We start from the raw sequence: 27,564 nt of genomic DNA, 5'->3' as shown, positions 1-27,564 counted from the left end.
AGCCTTTTCCCCTTGCTATTCAAAAGGGCCTTTTCCCTTACTATTAAAATTTTTAATTATTAAATAAGTTTTTATTAAATAAGTTTTTATTGGACTTACTTTTAAAATTGGAGACATGAGTTAAGTATTAAAATTGGCGCATTTTCCTCGCTATTAAAATTGGTCCCTTTTTTATTGGAAATGAGTTTTTGTTGGCCTTGCTATTGGAATTGTCCATTTTTCACTGAACTTTATTTTAATTTGTTGAGAAATAAGTTTTTATTGGCTTTGCTATTAAAAGGACCTTTTTCCTTGCTATTAAATTTGCCTTCTTTTTTTTTTTTTTTTACTGGCATTCCTTTTTATTTATTGCGTCTTGTTTTAATCACCTAGATCTAGAATAAATAGAAGTACCCAATTATAAATTGGTTTTTTGAAATATTATGTGGCCTTTGGCTGGCTAGGAGGAGGGTGGGGAGGGGTGGTTAAGCCTTAAACTGTGTTTTAGGTCACAAATTAGTTTAGTGAAAACCAAAGTCACTTTGAGAGAAGTCCATATTTTACTTACCTTGGAATCTAGCGGTCTATTATGTTGTTCTTTTTGAAAATTGCGTGCTTTTGGGGTACAGAATATGAAACGAGATATGTAAAGTTGACGTATTGTTCTTTATATTATGGTGGACCGTCTTCAGTATTGGGTTTTCAATGTAGTTGTTTTTATGGCACTTGGTATTTACCAAGTGACATATAGCAATCGCAATTTCTTTCGGTCTGTTGGTCCCGGTTTTGCTAGTTCGGGTACTTCCAGATAAGCTAAGACGATGAAAGTTGGCAGGCGTATCAGGGACCAGACTTGATTAAAGTAGAAATAATCACTTCCCCGATTCGATTATCTGGGGGAGGGGGAGTGGAGGGACGGTTAATTCGGAAAAATTGGAAAAGATGAGGCATTTTTAACTTACGAACGGGGGATGGGAAACCGGAAATATTGGAAGACGCGTATAGTGGAGAGACCTGGATGAAACTTGGTGGAAAGAATAAGCACAAGTCCCAGATACGTGATTGAAATAACCGGACCGTATCTGCTCTCTTTGGGGGAGTTGGGTGGGGGGGATTTTCAGTACTTTGGCGAGTTTGGTGCTTCTGAACGTGCTAGGACGACGAAAATTGGTAGGTGTGTCTGGGACATGCACAAATTAACTTAATAATAGTTGTTTCTTCGATTTGACCATCTGGGGGGGGGGGCTGGAGGGATGGGAAATCGTGAAAATTGAGGTATCTTTATCTTACGAATGGGTGATTGGATCTTAATGAAATGGATTTTATGTCTCAGGTGCTCCAATTTCAATTCAAATCAGATCCAGGAACATGGGGGGTGGAGGAGGGAAAGGGAAATCTTGGAAACCAGAAATCTTGGAAAACGCTTAAAGTGGAGAGATCGGGATGCAACTTGACGGGAAGAATAAACACAAGTTCTAGGTACGTGATTGACATAACTGGGCCGGATTTGCTCTCGTTGGGGAGTTGGGGAGGATTTCCAGTGCTTTGGCGAGTTCGGTGCTTCTGGATGTGCTAGGACGATGAAAATTGGTAGACGTTTCAGGGACCTGCACAAATTGACTTGATAACAATCGTTCCCCCGATTTGACCATCTGGGGGGGGGGAATCGAAAAAATAAGATATTTTTAACTTACGAGTGGGTGAGCGGATCTTAATGAAAATTGATAATTAGAAGGACCTGGTGTCTCAGAGCTCTTATTTTAAATCCCGATCGTATACAGTGATATTGGGGGGAGCTGGAGGGGGGAACAGGAAATCTTGGAAAACACAGAGTGGAGAGATCGGGATGAAACTTGGTGGAAAGAATAAGTACTAGATACGTGATTGATCTAAACTGACTGAATCTGCTCTCTTTGGGGGAGTTGGAGAGGGGGGTTAATTCGGGAAAAAATAGAAAAATTGAGGTATTTTTAACTTACGAACGGATGACAGGATCTTAGTGAAATTCGATATTTAGAAGGAAATCATATCTCAATGACCTTTTTTTAAATCCCGACCAGACCTGGTGGCATTGGGCGGAGTTGGAGGGGGAAACCGGAAATCTTGGAAAACGCTTAGAAAGGAGAGATCGGGATGAAACTTGGTGGGAGGAATAATCACATTTCGTAGATGCTTGATTAACGTTATCGGACTGGATCTGCTCTCCTTGTGGGAGTTAAAGGGATGTCCAGTGCTTTGGCGAGTTCGGTGCTTCTTGACGTGCTAGGACGATGAAGATTTATAGGCGTGTCAGGCACCTGCACAAATTGACTTGATAACAGTCGTTTTCCCCGATTTGACCATCTGGGGGGCTGAAGGGAGAGGAAAAATTAGGTATTTTTATCTTACGAATGGGTGATCGTATCTTAATGAATTTTGATATTTAGAAGGACATCGTGTCTCAGAGCTCTTATTTTAAATCCCAACCAGCATTAAGCCTCTGATTTTCCTTTTAAATCAATCTATTGATTCTTAGAATTTTGCTAGAGCTCATGCCATATGAGCTATTGGCTCTTCCGACCTCGTCAAGTGCCATATGAGCTCTTAGCTCTTGTTTTTTAAGCAACGAGCATCGGAAGATGTTTACTTCTATATTCTGTATGAGGAAGCGTGACTTCTTGTTTAATATGTTAGATTCCACGTTTATAACAGCTCCTTGACCTGTAAAGATTGTAACATTATTGGGATGTCCACACCTTATGTTATAATGTGAAATCCGAATGATTTCCATGTAATAGATGGTATTTTTTCACAATAAGGGAAGCGTTTCCTTGAATTTAGAGACAGAAGGAAAATTGTCAGCTATACTAGGCAAATATATAGATTATAGAGTAGGGGCCTTCGATGACCTTATTTTTTATATAAATTTTATTTTTTTTAACCTGTCCCATCCCCCATGAAATAAATGCCTACATACGTGACTAGTAGCTTTTCCTATCGAAGTAGCTTTTCCTATCGATTTTAACCTGTCCCATCCCCCATGAAATAAATGCCTACATACGTGACTAGTAGCTTTTCCTATCGAAGTGTGACAGTCATGCATTTTGTGAAGATTGAGGCCATTTTTTCGGGTCGTAAACTCACCATAAGAATAATTTCAGGTGGGAAGGAGTGAGTGAGGATTTTTGCAGAAATTGATTTCAGGGGTATGGCACCTGAGATCAAAATTTATTCAGGGTTCGATATTATAACGCATTTTATCCCACCCCGAAAAAAAATGTCTGATTCTCCTTACCTCTCAAAGTTCGGTTATTTGGACCCATGGTGAAATAACACATACGCCTCTTCTTAAATGAGGAAAAATCTAATAGTAAGTAAACTGAATTTATTATGAATAATGCCATCTAAAGCAATTATACTTGAGGACCTCTGGGCTTGATCCTCCTTAATACTCAGGCTTTTACATTATTTCTATACAAATCGCCTATTTCTTGCTATTCGGTCAACCCCTTTCCCCCTCACTGTAAATTTTTCATGCTTCTCTTCCTGATATTTTTAGAGAATGCATGCTAGTGGCTAGATATAAAATACTTGCTAAACATCAATCACATGCCTATGCAACAGGGGATCATTGACCGCCTGGTTTATTATGGGTATCCATTTCCTTGTTTTCTACCAGAAAATACTTTTCTAGTTAAGCCTCATCTGTTGCTAGAAAATTGGAAACTGTAATCTAATCATTTAAAATAAATAATTCACTGGTGAAACATTGTACAGTATTTATCTCCTCTTTCTTGTCGCCATAAGGAATTGTTTACAACTTCTGCAAAACAGCGGTAATAGTTTTGAATTGTGTTCTTTCTTTTTTTCGTTTATTGCATAGCGTTATTTCGTCGTTTGTTTTATATTCTTTATGTTTTTCAGTTATTTATTTTAGCTTTTCTCTCTTTCCGTTGTTAAAGGCTTCCGGATGTGAAGCTGAAATATCTGTAGTTTATTTTTCACTGGCTTAATTAAAAAAATCTTGTTGATTGAAAGTTAGGTAGCCTATATTGTTCAATTCATTTGTTAGCTATTGCAGGCATAACATTTTAGGATTTAGATTGTTTTTTTTTTTTTACTAATGAGGACAAAATATCAGTCCAGAACCCAATATCTTAATCAATCTGCTTGGTCCAACATCTAGAAAGCGTTTACTTTGCAACACAGTCATTGAAGTTAGATTTCAAGGCTTTTATTAACTAATAAAAACTTGAAAGAATTTTCAAAAACATTCATAATTTTTTGTTAAAAGAACATTATGAAGATTGCTTTTAAGACCCAGCCCATCGAGACAGAAGTCCGTAGAAGTCAGCAAAACCAGACATAAGTCCAAACTGATTCCTATACGTGCACAGACAAACCGATATTGTAATTCATTTGTGCCTTTTTTTACGTCTATGTTTAACAGTGCATGATTTTTGTTTCTATTGTTTTTGCAACTGCAAATTAGCCAAGAGCTATGAAAGTTGTTTAATAAACTGTTCTCTCTCTCTCTCTCTCTCTCTCTCTCTCTCTCTCTCTCTCTCTCTCTCTCTCTCTCTCTCTCTCTCTCTCTCTCTCCTCTCTCTCTCTCTCTCTCTCTCTCTCTCTCTCTCTCTCTCCCCTCTCTCCCCCTCCCTCTCCCTCTTAAATCGTAGACTTATCTATTTAAAGAAATATTGACACAACTAAAAGAATGTGACGATTTTTTTTCTTGTTCTTCTTTGGTTGGGCTGTGTTGCACTTTCAATAGCGCTTGCAGTTTCGAATCGTTATTTCTGTAGTTTATCACTAGTAGTTTTGAGTGCTATGGGTTTCTTTTCTTGTCTATTTCCTCTTCTCTTAACTGTTTCTTCTCTTATCTTTTTTCGTTTTCTTATCTTTTCCTCTCTTATTTGGTTTATATCCAATTTTTTTTATCAACTAAAAATTTCTTAGAAGCACCATGGTTAGAAAATAATGGCAATACGTGAAAATAGTGATTTGTTTATAAATACTGATATGGTTTTCTTTTAGATAAAACAATAAAGTTGTGGAAAGTTTCAGAAAGGGATAGAAGAGCCGAGGGATACAATCTCCAAGACGAAAATGGAATACCAAAGGATCCGTCACTTGGAGTAGCCTCTTTGCGCGTTAGTATTAGATGTTTTATTCAGGTTTTTATTTTTGTTTTTCAACCTTGCTTTCTAAATATCTTTCTATGGACCTAGAGATACAAAGTATGGAGAAATAAGGTAAGAAACCAGCTAGTTTAAAATGCAAGAAAAAATAACATCCTTTCCCAGTATTAGGTTGGTTAAAAGGTTTATACCCCAATTAAATTGGTCAACCTATACAGTGGTTGATCCTCTAGATGATGTGTTAACTCATGCGTGGACATCCTTACCCATGATAAAAATGCCTTTGACTTTTGGCCTTCCCTTGAACAAATCACAATTTTGAAAGTTATAAGCCCTTGCTGTAAATAAAAAAATATTTAGTGTCTTCAAAACTTTCTATAGTAAGAGATGAGAAGAATTGTAATATTAGAATCGAGCTTTCGTAGAATTGGAACTTCCATTGGCCCTATTTGGACCATAAAAGTTTTATTTTTGATCAGAATGGTTTAAATTCAGTAGTTTTTCTGCTGAATGCTTCCGAAAATCCCTTTGAATGCTTAAGGACGGTGGAACTTTTAATTTCTGTTTGAATGGGCTTTCTGCCGATATTCGACAACCACTACTTAGTTATGATCACCCTTGGGAAAAAACTGCAAATAAATTGTGTGTCTTGCGTATTGATTGTATCTGGGCTTTTTCGTTATTTGTTGTTTTTTTTGCCCAGGCCCGAAGTAGCTTTTGCTGCAATAAATATCTATCTATCTATCTATGGAATTAGTCAAAATCACCACTTCGTATATCATGTAGGATTTTGCTCTAAAACTTGTTGCGTTTTTCGGTGGTGGTGGTGGTGATTGGGGGGGGGGTCTCTTGCTACTTTAACTGTGTATGTCCAGTCACAGTTCTACCTATTAAAGGAGATACTGTTTCCTGCCCTCTGCAGGATGTCTTTCGTGTAATTGTTAGACATTGTTTGACCTGTTATACTACGTCTTCTTAAAATTTTGTCACCATATCTTTTCCATTTCTGCTATTACGAGCGAAAATTTTGAATTTTATTTGTCTGTGTTTAAGCAAATGCATGTTCGATGATGAAAAGGGATACTGTCTTCGGTCTGCACAATCTCGCATAAGTGGGCTACATACGAGTATTCTATATTACTCATTTATGCCCGCGGGAAGGTCTGAGTCAAGAGTCTTAAAACGCTCTATCAGGGCGGCCACTGAAAAAGAGGTGCAGAAGAATAGAAAGGCATGATTTGCTGTTTGCTTGCCCACGATCATGGTATCCATGGGAGGCTACGCGACAGTAATTGTTTGTAAATCTTCTGTGACGAGCAAAGTAAGTTGAATTTGCGAGGCTCCTTTAAAAGGCGTAACTCGATTCAGACTAGGCTGTGCAGATCAAGAAGTCACCCACCTGAGGACTGCTAAGCAAAGCCATATCTAATGGAATTTAATTTTTGGTCCTTTCACCTTGACTTAACAATATTTGGTTTTAGTTAGACTTCTTTGCCCAAGTTTTGTTGTATTATTTCTTAAGTATGTGAAAATCGCTGGTTTTTTGGTTGTTTTGATGAATTCAAATCGATCGAAATCACTCATCTTTGAATATTTCGATTTTCGCTCTTATCATTTTGTTCGTGGCATCTATGAATGAGGATATTATTTCCTACCTTTTACAATCTTTTGCATGTGGGGTTTTTGTGCGTGTCTCATCTGTTAACTCGGCTCAAAGAACTGTTTAATTAAGTAGACAAACTTTCTTCTAGGGTGAGCTGTCGAAAACTTGTGAGTTTGTTTGACAGTTCTGTGAAAGCTATCATTTCTTCATTTCCAATCTTCAATCCCATCAGAAAAATTTCTCTTCTATGTGTAGAGTGAAGAAGGTCTCCTTTTGAATTTATCGAGGGTAAAATAGATTCTTTACTGGTGACAAGGGCTAGTGTTTCCCAGTCTATCATCTCATGGGCCCACTAAATTGGTGTTTTATAACTTCTATGTGTCCACGAGAGTGTCTTAGTCATGAGTCTTGAAATGCACTATGAGAGTGACCTTTTAATAAGAATAACAAGTCTTGTAGCAAAGTTTATTTATTCTATGCAGTTGCCCTTCCATATACCCGAAATCCCGGACTTAGTTCGTGGGAGGTGATATGAAAGCAATTGTTGGAAAATAAACTGTCATTGGCAAAGTTAGCTGGATTTGCGAGCCGCCTTTAATTGTGTTTAATTTCATTCAGATTCGTTTATGCAGATCAAAAACTTGCAGAAAACATTTTTTTGCTCCCTATGTTTTCTCTTGATAATTTGACATAAATTTTGCCTTGATTATTATTACTCTGCTTATTAAAGTATACAAAAGTCACTACGTGAGATTCTGCATAACTTAGAAACAATCAATTTGTGTTATCATTTTATATAATTTTGTGCTTTATCTAAATCTTGTCCTCTTTGTTTTACTGTTGTTTTCCTACACTTTCTGGTGTAAATGTTGTTGCTTCTTTGGGTGGCAGGGGGTGGTTTCTTTACTAATTTAATTATGTGCTCTTAATCACAATTTTTATAAGAGACCATTACCTTAAAAAAAAACCCGCGTATCTTCTTCTTTTGTGTATTTACGGCATCAAATTATGAATCTCTTCAGTCTTTGTTTATGTAAACGAATGTTCTGTGATGAAAAGGGGCATTATTTTTGGTCTGTACAATCTTGCATGAGTGGGCCACATACGGGTATTTTTCATTACTCATCTGTGCCCGCGGGAAGGTCTGAGTCAAGAGTCTTTAAACGCTCTATCAGGGCGGCCACTGAAAAAGAGGTGCAGAAGAATAGAAAGGCATGATTTGCTGTTGCTTGCCCACGATCATGGGATCCATGGGAGGCTACGCGACAGCAATTGTTTGTAAATCTTCTGTGACTAGCAAAGTAAGTTGAATATGCGAGGCTCCTTTAAAAGGTGTAACTCGATTCAGACTAGGCTGTGCAGATCGAGAAGTTGCCCACCTGAGGACTTCTAAGCAAAGACAAATCTGATAAGATTCAATCAATGTCTTTATTTCCTTGATTTTACTTTATATTTTTTTTCTATTACCTCTTAATTATATGGAAATCATTCATTTTGAGGTTTGTTTTACGGATCAATCGAAATTATTCATGTTTAAACGTTTCATTTTTTTTGCTCCTATGTTTTTTTCGATAATTTGCCAATAATTTTGCCTTGATTATTATTACTCTGCTTATTAAAGTACACGAAAGTCACTACGTGAGTTTCTGAATAATATTTTGTTTTATCGTTTGATACCATTTTGTGCTTTTTCTAAATCTTGTTCTTTTTTGTTTTTTTTTTGTTTATTTTTTCTTGACTGCAGTGGTTGAGGGTATGTCGTCGCTAATTTTCTCTGCTGGAAATCTTCTACATTCATAGTAACAGTGGTATCTATAAATGAGGATAGTAGTTTATACCCAGTTCAATCTTTTGCATGTGGGGTATTTGGGGTTCTTATGGGTGTCGTATCTTTAATTCCGTCTAAGGAAGTTTTCAAGTCAATATCTTTCTACTCATGAAAACCTACTGAAAACCTACTCATGAGTGGCTCATGAAAACCTATGAGTTTTTACGCAAATCTGTCAAAATCATCACTCATTTAAATGCCAATAAGTCTTGAACCCCGCAAGATAATTTTTTTCTATACGTAGGGGCCTAAGAAATGCCTTTTTTAATTTTCTATACGTAAAATTTTGTATTTGAGAAGGGACTTTGTAGTATCATCTGTAAATTTCTCACATGAGCAGACCGCCTTCTATTTTTTTTTCACTTCTTTATATCCGCGGAGGTTTCTGAGCCAAGAGTGCTGAAATGTTCTGCGAAGGCGACCTCTAAATAAGAAGTGTATTGCTCGTAGCAAATTTTATTCATGTTTCGCAATTGCTGTTGCAAATACTCAAAATCATAGACTCAGTTGAGGGGTTTGTTGGAAAATAAACTGTGACTTCCAAAGTTGCTGGATTCATTCAACTAGTGTAATTTTGTTCAAATGAGTCCCTAGATCAGGATCATACAGACACCATAATTGGGAACACCCCTAGAAATAAATTGCCCAACAATTTAATCGTATTTGTATATTTTATTGAATCTCAAACTATTGTGTTGATCTTTGCTCATTGATGTTATTTGGAATAGATTGTATCATTGTTTTTAAATTGTTCCAGTTCACCAAAATGTAAATGGGTTATAAAATATGTTTTTCCGAATCGAGATCACTCCCCTTCGAATATATTATTGATTCTGCTCTAAATTTTGTTACATTTTGGATGGGGAGGGGGGCTTTTTTGCCAATCTGATCATGCACGTCAGGCATTTTTTTTTTTCAGGGGCTTGGTGCATTCCCGCTTAAAAAATAATCCTCCTATTCCCTACTTTTGTACAGTTCCGGCATAAAATTTTGAATTTCATTCATTTTTGTTTTCGCAAATGCATGTTCAATGATGAAAAGGGATATTGCTTTGGTCTGTACATTCTCGCATGAGTGGGCCACCTACGAGTATTCTTTATTGCTTATTTATGCCCGCGGGAAGGTCTGAGTCAAGAGTCTTAAAACGCTCTATCAGGGCGGCCACTGAAAAAGAGGTGCAGAAGAATAGAAAGGCATGGTTTGCTCTTTGCTTGCCCACGATCATGGGATCCATGGGAGGCTACGCGACAGTAATTGTTTGTAAATCTTCTGTGACTAGCAAATTAAGTTGAATATGCGAGGCTCCTTTAAAAGGCGTAACTCGATTCAGACTAGTCTGTGCAGATCAAGGAGTTGCCCACCTGAGAACTGCTAAGCAAAGACAAACCTGATGAAATTTAACCTGTATTTTATTACAGCGATTTTACGATTTTTGTTTACAATTTTACGTCTCTGCCAGAGTTTTATGTTTGTTATTATTGCTTCTTAATTATATGGATATTACTGCTTTTGGGATTGTTTGAACGAATTTAAATCGATTTAAGTCACTCATCTTTCAATATTTCATTGTTGTTGTTTTTTCGCCCTATCTTTTTGTTGTGCCAATTCATAAAAATAGAGGGGCTTGGTGTATTTTATTCATAAAAATAGAGGGGGCTTAATGTATTTTATTCATGAAAATAGAGGGGACAGTATATTTTTCCGAAACAGAATCACTCCGCGTCGAGTAGGGGAGACTGGGGTAATGGCGTTCACCTAAGGTAAAATGAGAATAAAAATAGCATAAACATAAAATTCAAACGAAATAATGTTAAATCGCTGACATAGTATATTTTACCTATTGTATACTTAAATTGAGTCTTAGACAAGCTTACCTATTGGTATTTTGAATGATTTTGCAAAAGCAGCTTTGACCGGTATCACCCCCTATCATAGGGTAATGGCAGTCGCTAAGGTCATGTTCTACTAAATGGCTGTAAATTAAGAAATATGAGAAATTTCAAAGACAAAAACATGTTAAACTTAAATCGTTATATTTTTATTGTTACATAATTCCGTATTTAGGAAATTACAAAAATGTAATTGAAAGCATGGACATAATTAGAAGCCAAACACTTGAAAAAACATCTTTCCATACAAAAAATGGCTCACAAAATTTAAGCGCCAATATATTTAACTCATGAGCTTTAAGAACTTTAAGTCAATTTCACTTTCTGGAGCACATGTCACTTAAACACGCGTCAGGAGTGTCCCATCCAGAACATTCTTGATGTGCCCATAATGCACAAGAGGTGGACCGATACCATACCTCTCCATCCTTCTATGTGTCTTCGCAATAGAAATAAATTTCTTTACCCTTTTTCTCAAACAAAGCTCACTTTTTTATTCGTCTTCACAAACGCTTTCCTCATCAATCGATTCGCTCTTTTTTTTTTTCTTAAAGCAGAATTTTCATCGCTGTTGAAGTCAAGATCTGAGAATGTTGCTTTTGTCTCGCTCCTTTTCTTGGTTCATCAGCCCAACTACTGCATCCAGGTAGAGGAGAAATCTCTTGTATAGACACATCAATTTCTGTGTTAGGCTGAATATAAACTTTTTCAAGTTAGGCCGAGGATTCCAAGTTTTGTTCAGTCATGACTTCGTATTGGTCTACTTTTGTGATGACTTCATTTGCATTAGATTTCAAGTAATCTTCCACACAATCAGGCGTTAACTCTTGATTCTTCTGGAGGATGTCCTCTACCACAAAATGCTCATATTTGAAAACTCCTTGATTAAGAGGATGGATCCCAGTGTTTTTGAACCCACTTGTTGCTTTTGCAATCGTAGCAACTAGTGAATAGGTCTTATTGAATAGCTCTGCTACATCGTAAGGCGTAAATTTTACTATGTTCCTAGTTTTCATGAGCCTTCAAGGGTGAGTAAAATACTACATTCAGAGGCTGAAGCCTATGTGATGTATGGGGTGGCAAGCGACACGATAACAATTCCTTTCTCTCTACAAAAATCATAAGCTTCAGCTGAGCAATGACTGGAATGGTTGCCCAGAATAAAAAGCATTTTGTTGTTATTACTAGCATGAATAAACTGAGCAAAGTGTTTTAACCAAATAACGAACAGTTCTTCATTGATCCAGCCTGTCTTAGAGCATGAGTAAACTGATCCAGGTGGTCCGTTTTTTCTAAGAGCGGGGACATACGAGATCAAGGAAAAATGAACATTGGTGAAGCATAAACCCTCCCGAACTCATTGCACACACAACTGTAATGTTTTTGCTCCTTTCCCAAATTGTAATAAGACCCACACGCTTTTGGCCCCGTTCTGCCAGTATTAGACCAGGGTCCTGCACAGTACTTCCTCTTTATCAAACCCCATGGCTCTTCCGATGCCTGTGGCTTCGGGTTTGCGCACACTAATTTTGTTTCTGTCCATGAACCCCTACATCCAATCCAGGCCAGCCATTTTTGTTTCTTGATCGAATCTATGACCCAACTGGTTTTTTCTGCATATTGAAATGCAATTTTCCATAATTTTAGTGCAGTGATGCCGTAGAAAACCTTCGACAAAGTTTTTACGTGGTCAGCTAGAGCTGCTTCGTGTGGAGGGAAGACACACTCCCTGCCTAAGCTTGGATCAGAATCAATCCCACTCTTCATTCGTTCTTGCAACGGGCTGAATGGTATTTTGAACTGATCTGCAGCTTTGCGAATCGATAATCCTCTAGTAATGGCTGCTTTTGCTTTCCTTAAGTCCTCTGCAGTCCATTTGTCTTTATATGTTTTCTATATTTATTTTCTCGGTCTCTGAAATATAGAAAAAAAAATTATATGAAAAATATTGGCACTAATGGGGCAATGCCGGTCGCGACTGCTGTTACCCCAAGTGTGGTGACCACCATTACCCCAACCGCATGGTCATTATTTTATCGGCTAAAAATGAAAATATAAGTGCTTAAACCTTAATAAAATGCTACAAGATACAACAATATGGCTTACCTTGTTATTGCGAGGTAAGTCTCGTTTCGTGAAATGCAAACAGAAAGAGATGATAGTGGATTAATCTGTCTTATAAGGTGAAACGTAAAAACAGTCTTTCTTGCACAACAGACAAACTAAAACTGGCAAGATGGCGAGCGCTCCACTAGTACTTCCATAAACTTTCTTGAAATGGCAGATACAATCGGTATGAATCTGCGTTATCGACTTTACGAGAAATCATGGTGACCGGCATTACCCACTGGCCGCCATTACCCCAGTCTCCCCTATCCTATATTCTCTGGTGTAAATGTTGCTTTTTTGCGTGGCGGGGTGTGGATTTGCTGTTGCTTGCCCACGATCATGGGATCCATGGGAGGCTACGCGACAGTAATTGTTTGTAAATCTTCTGTGACTAGCAAAGTAAGTTGAATATACGAGGCTCCTTTAAAAGGCGTAACTCGATTACGACTGGTCTATGCAGATCAAGAAGTTTCTCACCTGAGAATTGCTAAGCAAAGACAAACCTTATAAAATTTAGTCTATGTCTTATCACTGTGATTTTACGATTTTTTTTTATTGTTTTTGTTATTATTACCATTTAGTTTATGGAAATCGCTGATTTTGAGGTTATTTTGATGAATTGAAATCGGTCAAGATTAATCATCTTGGAATATTTTTTTGCTTCCTGTTTGTTCGATAATTTTGCATAAATTTTGCCTTGATTATTATTTCTGCTTATTATAGTATACTAAAATCCCCATATGAGCTCCTGCATAACTTAGAAACCATCCATTTGTTTGATAATTTTATGTCATTATGATTTGGGTCTAAATCTGGTTCTAATCTAACTTACTGGGTTGATATTTGCTCATTGATGTTATTTGGAGTAGATTGTATCATTGTTTTTAAGTTGTTCCAGATCACCAAAATGTAGGGGGTATAAAATGTATTTTTCAGAATCAAGATCACTCCCCTTAGAATATCTTATTGATTTCTCCTCTAAATCTTATTGCTTTTTGGATGGAGGGGGGCTCCTTGGCCAATTTGATTATGCACGTCAGTCATGTTTTTTCAAGGGCTTGATGCGTTCCTCCTTAAGAAATAATCCTTTTATCCCTGCTTTTGTACAGTTCCGGCATAAAATTTTGAATTTCATTCATTTTCGTTTTTGCAAATGCATGTTCAATGATGAAAAGGGGTACTAATTTGGTCTGTACATTCTCGCATTAGTGGGCCACATTCGAGTATATTTATTACTCATTTATGCCCGCGGGAAGGTCTGAGTCAAGAGTCTTAAAACGCTCTATCAGGGCGGCCACTGAAAAAGAGGTGCAGAAGAATAGAAAGACGCGATTTGCTGTTGCTTGCCCACGATCATGGGATCCATGGGAGGCTACGCTACAGTAATTGTTTGTAAATCTTCTGTAACTAGCAAAGTAAGTTGAATATGCGAGGCTCCTTTAAAAGGCGTAACTCGATTCAGACTAGGCTGTGCAGATCAAGAAGTTTCCTACCTGAGGACTGCTAAGCAAAGACAAACCTGATGAAATCTAATCTGTCTTTTATCACCGTGATTTTGCGATTTTTGTTTACAATTAGACGTCTCTGACAAACTTCTGTTTTTGTTATTATTGCTTCTTAATTATATGGATATCATTGCTTTTGGGATTGTTTGATTGAATTGAAATCGATTTAAGTCACTCATCTTTCAACGTTTCATTGTTGTTTTTTATTGTTTTTTCTCTATCTTTTTGTTGTGCCAATTCATAAAAATAAAGGCGGCTTAATGTGTTTTATTCATGAAAATAGAGGGGGCTATATATTTTCCCGAAACAAAATCACTCCGCATCGAGAATCCTATACTTTCTGGTGTAAACGTTGTTGTTTTTTTTGGGTGGCAGGGGGTGGATTTGCTGTTGCTTGCCCACGATCATGAGATCCATGGGGGGCTACGCGACCGTAATTGTTTGTAAATCTTCTGTAACTAGCAAAGTAAGTTGAATATGCGAAGCTCCTTTAAAAGGCGTAATTCGATTCAGACTAGGCTGTTCAAATCAAGAAGTTGCCGACCGGAGAACTGCTAAGCAAAGGCAAATCTGATGAGATTTAATCAATGGTTTTATCACCTTAATTTTACAATTTTTGTTTTGCTTTGTTTTATTACCTCTTAATTTATGGAAATCCCTGATTTTGAGGTTGTTTTGATGAATTGGAATCGATTAAAATTACTCATCTTTGAATATTTTTTTTGGCTCTATTTCTTGTTCGATAATTGTGCATAAATGTTGCTCTGATTATTATTTTTCTTCGTATTATAGTATACAAAAATCACCCTGTGAGCTCCAGCATAACTTAGAAACCATCAATTTGTGGTTATCATTTTATGTCATTATGTGTTGGGTCTAAATCTGGTTCTAATCTAACTTACTGGGGTGACATTTTCTCATTGATATTATTCGCTATAGTTTATATCATTGTTTTTAAGTTGTTCCAGTTCACCAAAATGTAAAGGATTGTTAAACGTAATTTTCAGAATCAAGACCATTCCCCTTCGAATATCTTATTGATTCTGCTCTAAATTTTGTTGCTTTTTGGATTGGGAGGGGCGCTCTTTTGCTATTTTGATTATGCACGTCAGTTATGTTTTTTCAGGGGTTTGTTGCGTTCCTCCTTAAAAAATAATCCTCCTATCCCCTGCTTTTGTACTGTTCCGGCCCAAAATTTTGAATTTCATTCATTTTCGTTTTCGCAAATGCATGTTCAATGATGAAAAGGGATATTGTTTTGGTCTGTACATTCTCCCATGAGTGGGCGATATACGAGTTCTCTTTTTTACTCATTTTTGCCCGCGGGAAGGTCTGAGTCAAGAGTCTTAAAATGCTCTATCAGGGCGGCCACTGAAAAAGAGGTGCAGAAGAATAGAAAGACACGATTTGCTGTTGCTTGCCCACGATCATGCGATCCATGGGAGGCTACGCGACAGTAATTGTTTGTAAATCTTCTGTGACTAGCAAATTAAGTTGAATATGCGAGGCTCCTTTAAAAGGCGTAACTCGATTCAGACTAGGCGGTGCAGATCAAGAAGTTGCCCACCTGAGGACTGCTATTATTATATTGTTCAATTCAGACAAACTTTCTTCTAGGGTGAGCTGTCAAAAACTTGTGAGTTTGTTTGACAATTCTGTGAAAGCTATCATTTCTTCATTTCCAATCTTCAATCCCGTAAGAAAAATTTCTCTTCTATTTGTAGAGTGAAGAAGGTTTCCTTTTGAATTTATCGAGGGTAAAATAGATTCTTTACTGGTGACATGGGCTAGTGTTTCCTAGTCTCTATGATCTCACACGGGCCTACTAAATTGGTGTTTATAACTTCTATGTGTCCACGAGAGTGTCTTAGTCATGAGTCCTGCAATGCACTATGAGAGTGACCTTTTAATAAGAATAACAAGTCTTGTAGCAAAGTTTATTTATTCTATGCAGTTGCCGTTCCATATACCCGAAATCCCGGACTTAGTTCGTGGGAGGTGATATGAAAGCAATTGTTGGAAAATAAACTGTCATCGGCAAAGTTAGCTTGATTTGCGAGCCGCCTTTCAAATTGTGTTTAATTTCATTCAGATTCGTTTATGCAGATCAAAAACTTGGGGTTCTTATGAATGTCTTATCTTTTAATTCCGTCTAAGGAAGTTTTCAAGTCAATAACCTTCTACTCATGAAAACCTACTGAAAACCTACTCATGAGTGGCTCATGAAAACCTATGAGTTTTTATACAAATCTGTCAAAATCATCACTCATTTAAATGCCAATAGGTCTTGAACCCCGCAAGATAATTCCAGATCACCAAAATGTAGGGGGTATAAAACGTATTTTTCAGAATCAAGATCAATCGCCTTCGAATATCTTATTGATTTCTCCTCTAAATCTTATTGCTTTTTCGATGGAGGGAGGCTCCTTTGCTAATTTGATTATGCACGTAAGTCATGTTTTTTCAGGGGCTTGATGCGTTCCTTCTTAAGAAATAATCCTTTTATCCCTGCTTTTGTACAGTTCCGGCACAAAATTTTGAATTTCATTCATTTTCGTTTTTGCAAATGCATGTTCAATGATGAAAAGGGGTACTGTATTGGTCTGTACATTCTCGCATGAGTGGGCCACATTCGAGTATATTTATTACTTATTTATGCCCGCGGGAAGGTCTGAGTCAAGAGTCTTAAAACGCTCTATCAGGGCGGCCACTGAAAAAGAGGTGCAGAAGAATAGAAAGACACGATTCGCTGTTGTTTGCCCACGATCATGGGATCCATGGGAGGCTGCGCGACAGTAATTGTTTGTAAATCTTCTGTAACTAGCAAAGTAAGTTGAATATGCGAGGCTCCTTTAAAAGGCGTAACTCGATTCAGACTAGGCTGTGCAGATCAAGAAGTTTCCTACCTGAGGACTGCTAAGCAAAGACAAACCTGATGAAATTTAATCTGTCTTTTATCACTTTGACTTTGCGATTTTTGTTTGCAATTTGACGTCTCTAACAAACTTCTGTTTTTGTTTTTATTCCTTCTTAATTATATGGATATCACTGTTTTTGGGTTTGTTTGAATGAATTGAAATCGATTTAAGTCCGAAACAAAATCACTCCGCATCGAGAATCCTATACTTTCTGGTGTAAACGTTGTTGGTTTTTTGGGGGGCAGGGGGTGGATTTGCTGTTGCTTGCCCACGATCATGAGATCCATGGGGGACTACGCGACCATAAATGTTTGTAAATCTTCTGTGACTAGCAGAGTAAGTTGAATATGCGAAGCTCCTTTAAAAGGCGTAATTCGATTCAGACTAGGCTGCTCAAATCAAGAAGTTGCCGACCGGAGGACTGCTAAGCAAAGGCAAATCTGATAAGATTTAATAAATGGTTTTATCACCTTAATTTTACAATTTTGTTTTGCTTTTGTTATTATTACCTCTTAATTTATGGAAATCCCTGATTTTGAGGTTGTTTTGATGAATTGAAATCGATCACAATTTCTCATCTTTGAACATTTTTTTGGCTCTATTTCTTGTTCGATAATTGTACATAAATGTTGCTCTGATTATTATTTTCCTTCTTTTTATAGTATACAAAAATCACCCTGTGAGCTCCAGCATAACTCCAGCATAACACCATCAATTTGTGTTATCATTTTATGTCATTATGTGTTGGGTCTAAATCTGGTTCTAATCTAACTTACTGTGGTGACATTTTCTCATTGATATTATTCGCAATAGTTTGTATCATTGTTTTTAAGTTGTTCCTGTTCACCAAAATTTAAAGGATTGTTAAACGTAATTTTCAGAATCAAGACCATTCCCCTTCGAATATCTTATTGATTCTGCTCTAAATTTTGTTGCTTTTTGGATGGGGGGGGGGGGGTGCTCTTTTGCTAATTTAATTATGCACGTCAGTTATGTTTTTCAGGGGTTTGATGCGTTCCTCCTTAAAAAATAATCCTCCTATCCCCTGCTTTTGTACTGTTCCGGCCAAAATTTTGAATTTCATTCATTTTCGTTTTCGCAAATGCATGTTCGATGATGAAAAGGGATATTGTTTTGGTCTGTACATTCTCGCATGAGTGGGCGACATACAAGTTCTCTTTTTTACTCATTTATGCCCGCAGGAAGGTCTGAGTCAAGAGTCTTAAATGCTCTATCAGGGCGGCCACTGAAAAAGAGGTGCAGAAGAATAGAAAGACACGATTTGCTGTTGCTTGCCCACGATCATGCGATCCATGGGAGGCTACGCGACAGTAATTGTTTGTAAATCTTCTGTGACTAGCAAATTAAGTTGAATTTGCGAGGTTCCTTTAAAAGGCGTAACTCGATTCAGACTAGGCTGTGCAAATCAAGAAGTTGCCCACCTGAGGACTGCTATTATTATATTGTTCAATTCAGACAAACCTTCTTCTAGGGTGAGCTGTCGAAAACTTGTGAGTTTGTTTGACAATTCTGTGAAAGCTATCATTTCTTCAATTCCAATCTTCAATCCCGTAAGAAAAATTTCTCTTCTATGTGTAGAGTGAAGAAGGTCTCCTTTTGAATTTATCGAGGGTAAAATAGATTCTTTACTGGTGACAAGGGCTAGTGTTTCCTAGTATCTATGATCTCATATGGGCCCACTAAATTGGTGTTTATCACTTCTATGTGTCCACGAGAATGTCTTAGTCATGAGTCCTGCAATGCACTATGAGAGTGACCTTTTAATGAGAATAACAAGTCTTGTAGCAAAGTTTATTTCCAAGTCACTACGTGAGATTCTGCATAACTTAGAAACAATCAATTTGTGTTATCATTTTATATAATTTTGTGCTTTATCTAAATCTTGTCCTCTTTGTTTTTATGTTGTTTTCCTACACTTTCTTGTGTAAATGTTGTTGCTTTTTTGGCGGCAGGGGCTGGTTTCTTTACTAATTTAATTATGTGCTCTTAATCACAATTTTTATAAGAGGCCATCACCTTAAAAAAAATCCCCATATCTTCTTCTTTTGTGTATTTACGGCATCAAATAATGAATCTCTTCAGTCTTTGTTTATGTAAACGAATGTTCTGTGATGAAAAGGGGTATTATTTTTGGTCTGTACAATCTTGCATGAGTGGGCCACATACGGGTATTTTTCGTTACTCATCTGTGCCCGCGGGAAGGTCTGAGTCAAGAGTCTTTAAACGCTCTATCAGGGCGGCCTCTGAAAAAGAGGTGCAGAAGAATAGAAAGGCATGATTTGCTGTTGCTTGCCCACGATCATGGGATCCATGGGAGGCTACGCGACAGTAATTGTTTGTAAATCTTCTGTGACTAGCAAAGTAAGTTGAATATGCGAGGCTCCTTTAAAAGGTGTAACTCGATTCAGACTAGGCTGTGCAGATCGAGAAGTTGCCCACCTGAGGACTTCTAAGCAAAGACAAATCTGATAAGATTCAATCAATGTCTTTATTTCGTTGATTTTACTATTTATTTTTTTCTATTACCTCTTAATTATATGGAAATCATTCATTTTGAGGTTTGTTTTACGGATCAATCGAAATTATTCATGCTTAAACATTTCGTGTTTTTTTTTGCTCCTATGTTTTTTTTTTCGATAATTTGCCAATAATTTTGCCTTGATTATTATTACTCTGCTTATTAAAGTACACGAAAGTCACTACTTGAGTTTCTGAATAACTTATAAACAATCAATTTGTATTATCATTTGATACCATTTTGTGCTTTTTCTAAATCTTGTTCTTTTTTGTTTTTTGTTTTTTTTTTCTTGACTGCAGTGGTTGAGGGTATGTCGTCGCTAATTTTCTCTGCTGAAAACCTTCTGCATTAACAGTAACAGTGGTATCTATAAATGAGGATAGTAGTTTATACCCAGTTCAATCTCTTGCATGTGGGGTATTTGGGGTTCTTATGAGTGTCTTATCTTTTAATTCCGTCTAAGGAAGTTTTCAAGTCAATAACCTTCTACTCATGAAAACCTACTCATGAGTGGCTAATGAAAACCTATGAGTTTTTATACAAATCTGTGAAAATCATCACTCATTTAAATGCCAATAAGTCTTGAACCCCGCAAGATATTTTTTTTCTATACGTAGGGGCCTAAGAAATGCCCTTTTAATTTTCTATACGTAAGGGGGTAAAGTGAAATTTTGTATTTGAGAAGGGACTTTGTAGTATCATCTGTAAAATCTCACGTAATCAGACCGCATTCTAGTATTTTTTCACTTCCTTATATCCGTGGAGGTTTCTGAGCCAAGAGTGCTGAAATGTTCTGCGAAGGCGACCTCTTAATAAGAAGTGTATTGCTCGTAGCAAATTTTATTCATGTTTAGCAATTGCTGTTGCATATACTAAAAATCATAGACTCAGTTGAGGGGAGATGATTTGAAAGCAATTGTTGGAAAATAAACTGTGACCTAATTTGCAAAGTTAGCTGGATTTGCGAAGCACCATTCAATTGGTGTAATTTTGTTCAAATGAGTCCCTAGATCAGGATCATACAGACACCATAATTGGGAACACCCTTAGAAATAAATTGCCCAACAATTTAATCGTATTTGTATATTTTATTGAATCTCAAACTATTGTGTTGATCTTTACTGATTGATGTTATTCGGAATAGATTGTATCATTGTTTTTAAATGGTTCCAGTTCACCAAAATGTAAATGGGGTATAAAATATATTTGTCCGAGTCGAGACCACTCCCCTTCGAATATATTATTGATTCTGCTCTAAATTTTGTTACATTTGGATGGGGAGGGGGGCTCTTTTGCCAATTTGATTATGCACGTCTATCATTTTTTTAGGGGATTGGTGCATTCCTGCTTAAAAAATAATCCTCCTATCCTCTACTTTTGTACAGTTCCGGGACAAAATTTTGAATATCATTCATTTTCGTTTTCGCAAATGCATGTTCAATGATGAAAAGGGATATTGCTTTGGTCTGTACATTCTCGCATGAGTGGGCCACATACGAGTATATTTATTACTCATTTATGCCCGCGGGAAGGTCTGAGTCAAGAGTCTTAAAACGCTCTATCAGGGCGGCCACTGAAAAAGAGGTGCAGAAGAATAGAAAGGCATGATTTGCTGTTTGCTTGCCCACGATCATGGGATCCATGGGAGGCTACGCGACAGTAATTGTTTGTAAATCTTCTGTGACTAGCAAATTAAGTTGAATATGCGAGGCTCCTTTAAAAGGCGTAACTCGATTCAGACTAGACGGTGCAGATCAAGAAGTTGCCCACCTGAGAACTGCTAATCAAAGACAAACCTGATGAAATTTAATCTATGTCTTTAATTACCGCGATTTTACGATTTTTGTTTACAATTTGACGTCTCTGCCAAAGTTTTGTGTTTGTTATTATTGCTTCTTAATTATATTGATTTTACTGCTTTTGGGATTGTTTGAATGAATTTAAATCGATTTAAGTCACTCATCTTTCAGCATCTCATTGTTGTTGCTTTTTCGCCCTATCTTTTTATTGTGCCAATTCATAAAAATAGGAGGGGGCTTAATGTATTTTATTCATGAAAATAGAGGGGACTATGTATTTTTTCGAAACAAAATTACTCCGCGTCGAGTATCCTATTCTCTGGTGTAAATGTTGTTGCTTTTTTGCGTGGCAGGGTGTGGATTTGCTGTTGCTTGCCCGCGATCATGAGATCCATGTGAGGCTACGCGGCCGTAATGTAAATCTTCTGTGACTAGCAAAGTAAGTTGAATATGCAAGGTTCCTTTAAAAGGCGTAATTCGATTCAGACTGGTCTATGCAGATCAAGAAGTTGCCCACCTGAGAATTGCTAAGCAAAGACAAACCTGATAAAATTTAGTCTATGTCTTATCACCGTGATTTTACGATTTTTGTATTGTTTTTGTTATTATTACCATTTAGTTTGTGGAAATCGCTGATTTTGAGGTTATTTTGATGAATTGAAATCGGTCAAGATTAATCATCTTGGAATATTTTTTTGCTTCCTGTTTGTAAGATAATTTTGCATAAATTTTGCCTTGATTATTATTTCTGCTTATTGTAGTATACTAAAATCCCCATATGAGCTCCTGCATAACTTAGAAACCATCCATTTGTTTGATAATTTTATGTCATTATGTGTTGGGTCTAAATCTGGTTCTAATCTAACTTACTGGGTTGATATCTGCTCATTGATTTTATTTGGAGTAGATTGTATCATTGTTTTTAAGTTGTTCCAGATCACCAAAATGTAGGGGGTATAAAATGTATATTTCTGAATCAAGATCACTCCCCTTCGAATATCTTATTGATTTCTCCTCTAAATCTTATTGCTTTTTGGGTAGAGGGGGGCTCCTTGGCTAATTTGATTATGCACGTCAGTCATGTTCCTTTTCAGGGGCTTGATGCGTTCCTTCTTAAGAAATAACCCTCCTATCCCTGCTTTTGTACAGTTCCGGCACAAAATTTTGAATTTCATTCATTTTCATTTTTGCAAATGCATGTTCAATGATGAAAAGGGATACTCTTTTGGTCTGTACATTCTCGCATGAGTGGGCCACATTCGAGTATATTTATTACTCATTTATGCCCGCGGGAAGGTCTGAGTCAAGAGTCTTAAAACGCTCTATCAGGGCGGCCACTGAAAAAGAGGTGCAGAAGAATAGAAAGACACGATTTGCTGTTGCTTGCCCACGATCATGGGATACATGGGAGGCAACGCGACAGTAATTGATTGTAAATCTTCTGTGACTAGAAAATTAAGTTGAATTTGCGAGGCTCCTTTAAAAGGCGTAACTCGATTCAGACTAGTCTGTGCAGATCAAGAAGTTGCCCACCTGAGAACTGCTAAGCAAAGATAAACCTGATGAAATTTATTCTATGTCTTTTATCACCTTGATTTTACAAAAAAAAAAAAAAAAAAAAAAAATCAATTAGATGTCTGGCAAAGTTTTCTTTTTGTTATTATTATTTCTTAAGTATATGGAAATCACTGCTTTTGGGACTGTTTGAATAATTGAAATTGATTTAAGTCACTCGTCTTTGAACTTTTCACTGTTGTTATTTGCTCTCTGTCTTTTTGTTTGATACCTTTGCATTAATTTTATCTCAATTTTAATTGCTGTACCTGTTATTGTATGCGATGATCACTCTAAGTGATCTTTTAAATAATTAAAAAATAATCAAAATTTTTCTTCTTCGAATATCATGTTGCATTTTTTTTATGTCTTGTTGAAAATATTGCATAAGCTCAGTCACAATGCCATCTATGAATGTGGATAGTATTCCGTACCCTCTACAATCTCTTGCATGCGAGGTACTTTTGAGTTCCTTATCTTTCAAGTCTGCTCAAAGCAGTGTTCAAGTTAATAGTTAAACTTTATACTATTGTCCCCTGTCGAAGTTGCCCACCTGAGGACTTCTAAGCAAAGACAAATCTGATAAGATTCAATCAATGTCTTTATTTCCTTGATTTTACTATATATTTTTTTTCTGTTACTTCTTAATTAAATGGAAATTATACATTTTGAGGTTTGTTTTACGGATCAATCGAAATTATTCAATAATTTTGCCTTGATTATTATTACTCTGTTTATTAAAGTACACGAAAGTCACTACGTGAGTTTCTGAATAACTTGTAAACAATTAATTTGTATTATCATTTCATACCATTTTGTGCTTTTTCTAAATCTTGTTCTTTTTTGTTTTTTGTTTATTTTTTCTTGACTGCGGTGGTTGAGGGTATTTCGTCGCTAATTTTCTCTGCTGAAAACCTTCTGCATTCACAGTAACAGTGGTATCTATAAATGAGGATAGTAGTTTATACCCAATTCAATCTCTTGCAGGTGGGGTATTTGGGGTTCTTATGAGTGTCTTATCTTTTAATTCCGTCTAAGGAAGTTTTCAAGTCAATAACCTTCTACTCATGAAAACCTACTGAAAACCTACTCATGAGTGGCTCATGAAAACCTATGAGTTTTTATATAAATCTGTCAAAATCATCACTCATTTAAATGCCAATACGTCTTGAACCCCGCAAGATAATTCCAGATCACCAAAATGTAGGGGGTATAAAATGTATTTTTCAGAATCAAGATCACTCCCCTTCGAATATCTTATTGATTTCTCCTCTAAATCTTATTGCTTTTTCGATGGAGGGGGGCTCCTTTGCTAATTTGATTATGCACGTCAGTCATGTTTTTTCAGGGGCTTGATGCGTTCCTTCTTAAGAAATAATCCTTTTATCCCTGCTTTTGTACAGTTCCGGCACAAAATTTTGAATTTCATTCATTTTCGTTTTTGCAAATGCATGTTCAATGATGAAAAGGGGTACTGTATTGGTCTGTACATTCTCGCATGAGTGGGCCACATTCGAGTATATTTATTACTTATTTATGCCCGCGGGAAGGTCTGAGTCAAGAGTCTTAAAACGCTCTATCAGGGCGGCCACTGAAAAAGAGGTGCAGAAGAATAGAAAGACACGATTTGCTGTTGCTTGCCCACGATCATGGTATCCATGGGAGGCTACGCGACAGTAATTGTTTGTAAATCTTCTGTAACTAGCAAAGTAAGTTGAATATGCGAGGCTCCTTTAAAAGGCGTAACTCGATTCAGACTAGGCTGTGCAGATCAAGAAGTTTCCTACCTGAGGACTGCTAAGCAAAGACAAACCTGATGAAATTTAATCTGTCTTTTATCACTTTGACTTTGCGATTTTTGTTTGCAATTTGACGTCTCTAACAAACTTCTGTTTTTGTTTTTATTCCTTCTTAATTATATGGATATCACTGCTTTTGGGATTGTTTGAATGAATTGAAATCGATTTAAGTCACTCATCTTTCAACGTTGCATTGTTGTTTTTTCTTGTTTTTTCTCTATCTTTTTGTTGTGCCAATTCATAAAAATAAAGGCGGCTTAATGTGTTTTATTCATGAAAATAGAGGGGGCTATATATTTTTCCGAAACAAAATCACTCCGCATCGAGAATCCTATACTTTCTGGTGTAAACGTTGTTGGTTTTTTGGGGGGCAGGGGGTGGATTTGCTGTTGCTTGCCCACGATCATGAGATCCATGGGGGGCTACGCGACCGTAATTGTTTGTAAATCTTCTGTAACTAGCAAAGTAAGTTGAATATGCGAAGCTCCTTTAAAAGGCGTAATTCGATTCAGACTAGGCTGCTCAAATCAAGAAGTTGCCGACCGGAGGACTGCTAAGCAAAGGCAAATCTGATTAGATTTAATCAGTGGTTTTATCACCTTAATTTTACAATTTTTGTTTTGCTTTTGTTATTATTACCTCTTAATTTATGGAAATCCCTGATTTTGAGGTTGTTTTGATGAATTGAAATCGATCACAATTTCTCATCTTTGAACATTTTTTTGGCTCTATTTCTTGTTCGATAATTGTACATAAATGTTGCTCTGATTATTATTTTCCTTCTTTTTATAGTATACAAAAATCACCCTGTGAGCTCCAGCATAACTTAGAAACCATCAATTTGTGTTATCATTTTATGTCATTATGTGTTGGGTCTAAATCTGGTTCTAATCTAACTTACTGGGGTGACATTTTCTCATTGATATTATTCGCAATAGTTTGTATCATTGTTTTTAAGTTGTTCCAGTTCACCAAAATGTAAAGGATTGTTAAACGTAATTTTCAGAATCAAGACCATTCCCCTTCGAATATCTTATTGATTCTGCTCTAAATTTTGTTGCTTTTTGGATTGGGGGGGGGATGCTCTTTTGCTAATTTAATTATGCACGTCAGTTATGTTTTTCAGGGGTTTGATGCGTTCCTCCTTAAAAAATAATCCTCCTATCCCCTGCTTTTGTACTGTTCCGACCAAAATTTTGAATTTCATTCATTTTCGTTTTCGCAAATGCATGTTCGATGATGAAAAGGGATATTGTTTTGGTCTGTACATTCTCGCATGAGTGGGCGACATACAAGTTCTCTTTTTTACTCATTTATGCCCGCGGGAAGGTCTGAGTCAAGAGTCTTAAAACGCTCTATCAGGGCGGCCACTGAAAAAGAGGTGCAGAAGAATAGAAAGACACGATTTGCTGTTGCTTGCCCACGATCATGGGATACATGGGAGGCAACGCGACAGTAATTGATTGTAAATCTTTTGTGACTAGCAAATTAAGTTGAATTTGCGAGGCTCCTTTAAAAGGCGTAACTCGATTCAGACTAGGCTGTGCAGATCAAGAAGTTGCCCACCTGAGAACTGCTAAGCAAAGATAAACCTGATGAAATTTATTCTATATCTTTTATCAACTTGATTTTACAAAAAAAAAAAATCAATTAGATGTCTGGCAAAGTTTTCTTTTTGTTATTATTATTTCTTAAGTATATGGAAATCACTGCTTTTGGGACTGTTTGAATAATTGAAATTGATTTAAGTCACTCGTCTTTGAACTTTTCATTGTTGTTATTTGCTCTCTGTCTTTTTGTTTGATACCTTTGCATTAATTTTATCTCAATTTTAATTGCTGTACCTGTTATTGTATGCGATGATCACTCTAAGTGATCTTTTAAATAATTAAAAAATAATCAAAATTTTTCTTCTTCGAATATCATGTTGCATTTTTTTTATGTCTTGTTGAAAATATTGCATAAGCTCAGTCACAATGCCATCTATGAATGAGGATAGTATTCCGTACCCTCTACAATCTCTTGCATGCGAGGTACTTGTGAGTTCCTTATCTTTCAAGTCTGCTCAAATACTGTTCAAGTTAATAGTTAAACTTTCTACTATTGTCCCATGTCAAAAACCTGCGAGTTTTGCCTGACTACTTAATTGTAATTGTATATTTAATTAAAACTATTTTGGTGGATATTAGCTTGATTGTGTTATTTAGAATAGAATGTGCCTTCATTTTTCAGTAGTGCCAATTTACGAAAATGGAAGGGGTGGGGAGTGGGAAATATATTTTTCAGAAACAAAGTCACTCCACTTCCATTATCCTATTGCTTTCCTCTGTAAATATTGTTTGTTTTTGTGTGACTGGGGGGGGATTACTCGGCTAATTTAATTATGGTCTCAGAAGTAATTTTTATAAGAGGCTTGAAGCACTCCTTAAAAAAATTGTCCCCATATATCCTGCTCTTGTGCATGTAGATTAAATAATTAATCTCTTCGGTTTATGTTTATACAAACGTATGTCTGATGATGAAAAAGGGTTTTGTTTGGTTTGTATAATCTCGCACGATTGGGCCACATACGAGCATTTTTTATTGCTCATTTATGCCCGCGGGAAGGTCTGAGTCAAGAGTCTTAGAAGTCTCTATCAGGGTGCCACTGAAAAAGAGCCACTTAAAAAATGGTCTTCATATCCTCTGCTTTTGTACAGTTACGGCACCAAATTTTGTATTTCATCTGTTTGCGTTAATGCAAATGTATATTCGATGATGAAAAGGGATACTGTCTTCGGTCTGCACAATCTCGCATGAGTGGGTCACATACGAGTACTTTTATTGCTCATTAATGCCCGCGGGAAGGTCTGAGTCCAGAGTCTTAAACGTTCTATCAGGGCGGCCACTGAAAAAGAGGTGCAGAAGAATAGAAAGGCATGA

The 27,564-nt window shown here is 36.7% G+C and overlaps 1 protein-coding gene across 1 annotated transcript in view; it reads left to right on the top strand.

Moving 5' to 3' along the window:
• LOC136029988 (serine/threonine-protein phosphatase 2A 55 kDa regulatory subunit B delta isoform-like) overlaps positions 1-27,564 on the top strand; it is an 88,809-nt gene that overhangs the window by 26,789 nt on the left and 34,456 nt on the right. The window contains exon 5 of the mRNA XM_065708574.1: positions 4,996-5,111. Within this exon, the coding sequence (XP_065564646.1) occupies positions 4,996-5,111 (116 nt within the window). The remainder of the gene's footprint in view (positions 1-4,995; positions 5,112-27,564) is intronic.

Source organism: Artemia franciscana, chromosome 8 (assembly GCF_032884065.1).
Source record: "Artemia franciscana chromosome 8, ASM3288406v1, whole genome shotgun sequence".
Classification (NCBI taxonomy): Eukaryota; Metazoa; Arthropoda; class Branchiopoda; order Anostraca; family Artemiidae; genus Artemia; species Artemia franciscana.
The sequence above is the reverse complement of the archived record's forward strand: the minus strand, read 5'-3'. Positions and strand labels throughout refer to the sequence as shown.